This window comes from Aplysia californica, unplaced genomic scaffold (assembly GCF_000002075.1).
Source record: "Aplysia californica isolate F4 #8 unplaced genomic scaffold, AplCal3.0 scaffold00003, whole genome shotgun sequence".
In the NCBI taxonomy this organism is placed as follows: domain Eukaryota; kingdom Metazoa; phylum Mollusca; class Gastropoda; order Aplysiida; family Aplysiidae; genus Aplysia; species Aplysia californica.
This window is the reverse complement of record NW_004797273.1, coordinates 417,659-419,247: the sequence shown is the minus strand read 5'-3', so window position 1 is coordinate 419,247 and position 1,589 is coordinate 417,659. Positions and strand designations below refer to the sequence as shown.

Here is a 1,589-nt window from a genome sequence, read left to right as displayed (position 1 = left end):
TACATGAATATATCATTCTGGAAAGGCTGGTATTGTAATTGTGTGTAATGTAAAGTTTTGAAACTTCCCCAAGATTCTGCTGGTGAAAGTACTCGTATAAAGATTTTTCAAAGGTGCTACAAGTCTCTCACAACGCAACACAATCGGTTTTAAGCTCAATGGGGAAACATTCCTCTGGTTTATACAAAGTCAGGCTATCATAATTTTGTAGAAGGTTTCTCTTTTTACATAAAAAATATACTTCGTGGGTGGTTGGCAGACACTCTGGTTTGGTTTGCTCCTTCTTTCCTTTCAAGACATCTAGATCTAAAGTCCTTACCTCTGCTCCTTTTTTACATGATACATTTCGGCACTTATATGACCTATTTATGTTACAGGTGCCATAAAACTCTTACTAAGGTAAAAATAAATCAGACTAAATTTTAAACTACATATTTTCCCATCAGAAATACGAGGTTATATTTTACTAACGCATCATTGTTTTCTTTGTTTCAGTCGTTAGATGGGTTCGCCTTCATTCTAGCCAGCGACGGCCGGTTCTTGTACATCTCGGAGACCGTCTCCATTTATCTGGGGTTGTCACAGGTAAGTTTTGGTTCTGGTCTTTGATGATGTTTAATACCCTAGAATAGATCTAGACCCGATGTAAGTCGTTTCGAAAAGTGACGACGATTGCCAGTCGGATCATTATCCGGGGAATACGTCTCCTAGAAGAATCGAGCTTCAAATGTACGTGTGTTACCCCAAGTTTTTAATTAACTGAGATACAGCCGTCGTGCGCATGTAGGCTGCATGGGGAAAAACGAGAGAGGAGGGGAGGAAGAAGAAGAAGAAGAAGAAGAAGGAGGAGGAGGAGGAGGAGGAGTACATCGCCTTTTGTTTGACGATTGGTATCAAAGTGTCTCGACAAATCTTCCATTTCTTTCCTTCAGTCGCTTCAACAACCATTCCCTCTGCGTTCGAGTCGTCTCGTTTGTAAACATGTCGTGAGCATCTCTTCATTATTTTCGTATTTGTGATCTACCAAGGAGAGGAATCTTCACCAGACGATGAAGGGCCTCAAATCAAGAGACGCAATCATGCAGAAAACAATAACATTAACCCCCTTCACGCCAAAAGATAGTCCTTTGTTTAGAATTCAAAACACAAGCACGAGACTCTTGCAAATATTTGCAAATTTTCGACGTCTGCTGGCCGGCCCGTGCTGCTGGCGACAATTAACAGTTGTAGCGAGTTAGCGTCATGATGAATGTTGCCGGTTTGGGCGGTGTTCCCCGGGTCGAGTTAGCGGCGTTAGCCCGCCAAAATTGACGTTCTCGTGGCGATCAATCAACAACTGCCAAGTGGATTACGCTCTCGCGGCTCATTTAAATACGGCTTAATCAAATTTTGGCCGCCCATAATTCGGCGTCCTCTTGAGAGGAACTCCGTCTCTGCCAAAACCAGCGACCGCTCCAAATTCTGAATTTCTCTCCCCTGCCAGGTCCCTCAACTCCTCTTTTCTCTTCTCCGTAGCAACACAGTTTGCTCCCCTTTTTTGCTGCAGGTTTCCCTGTCACCACTTGCCTTGTCTCGTTACTGTCTACCTT

General features: G+C 43.3%; 1 protein-coding gene across 1 annotated transcript in view; it reads left to right on the top strand.

Annotated features, from left to right (window-relative positions):
- Positions 1 to 1,589, top strand: part of LOC101850376 — a 31,333-nt gene that overhangs the window by 1,152 nt on the left and 28,592 nt on the right. Inside the window, exon 2 of the mRNA XM_013079363.2 lies at positions 496 to 585. Within this exon, the coding sequence (XP_012934817.2) occupies positions 496 to 585 (90 nt within the window). The remainder of the gene's footprint in view (positions 1 to 495; positions 586 to 1,589) is intronic.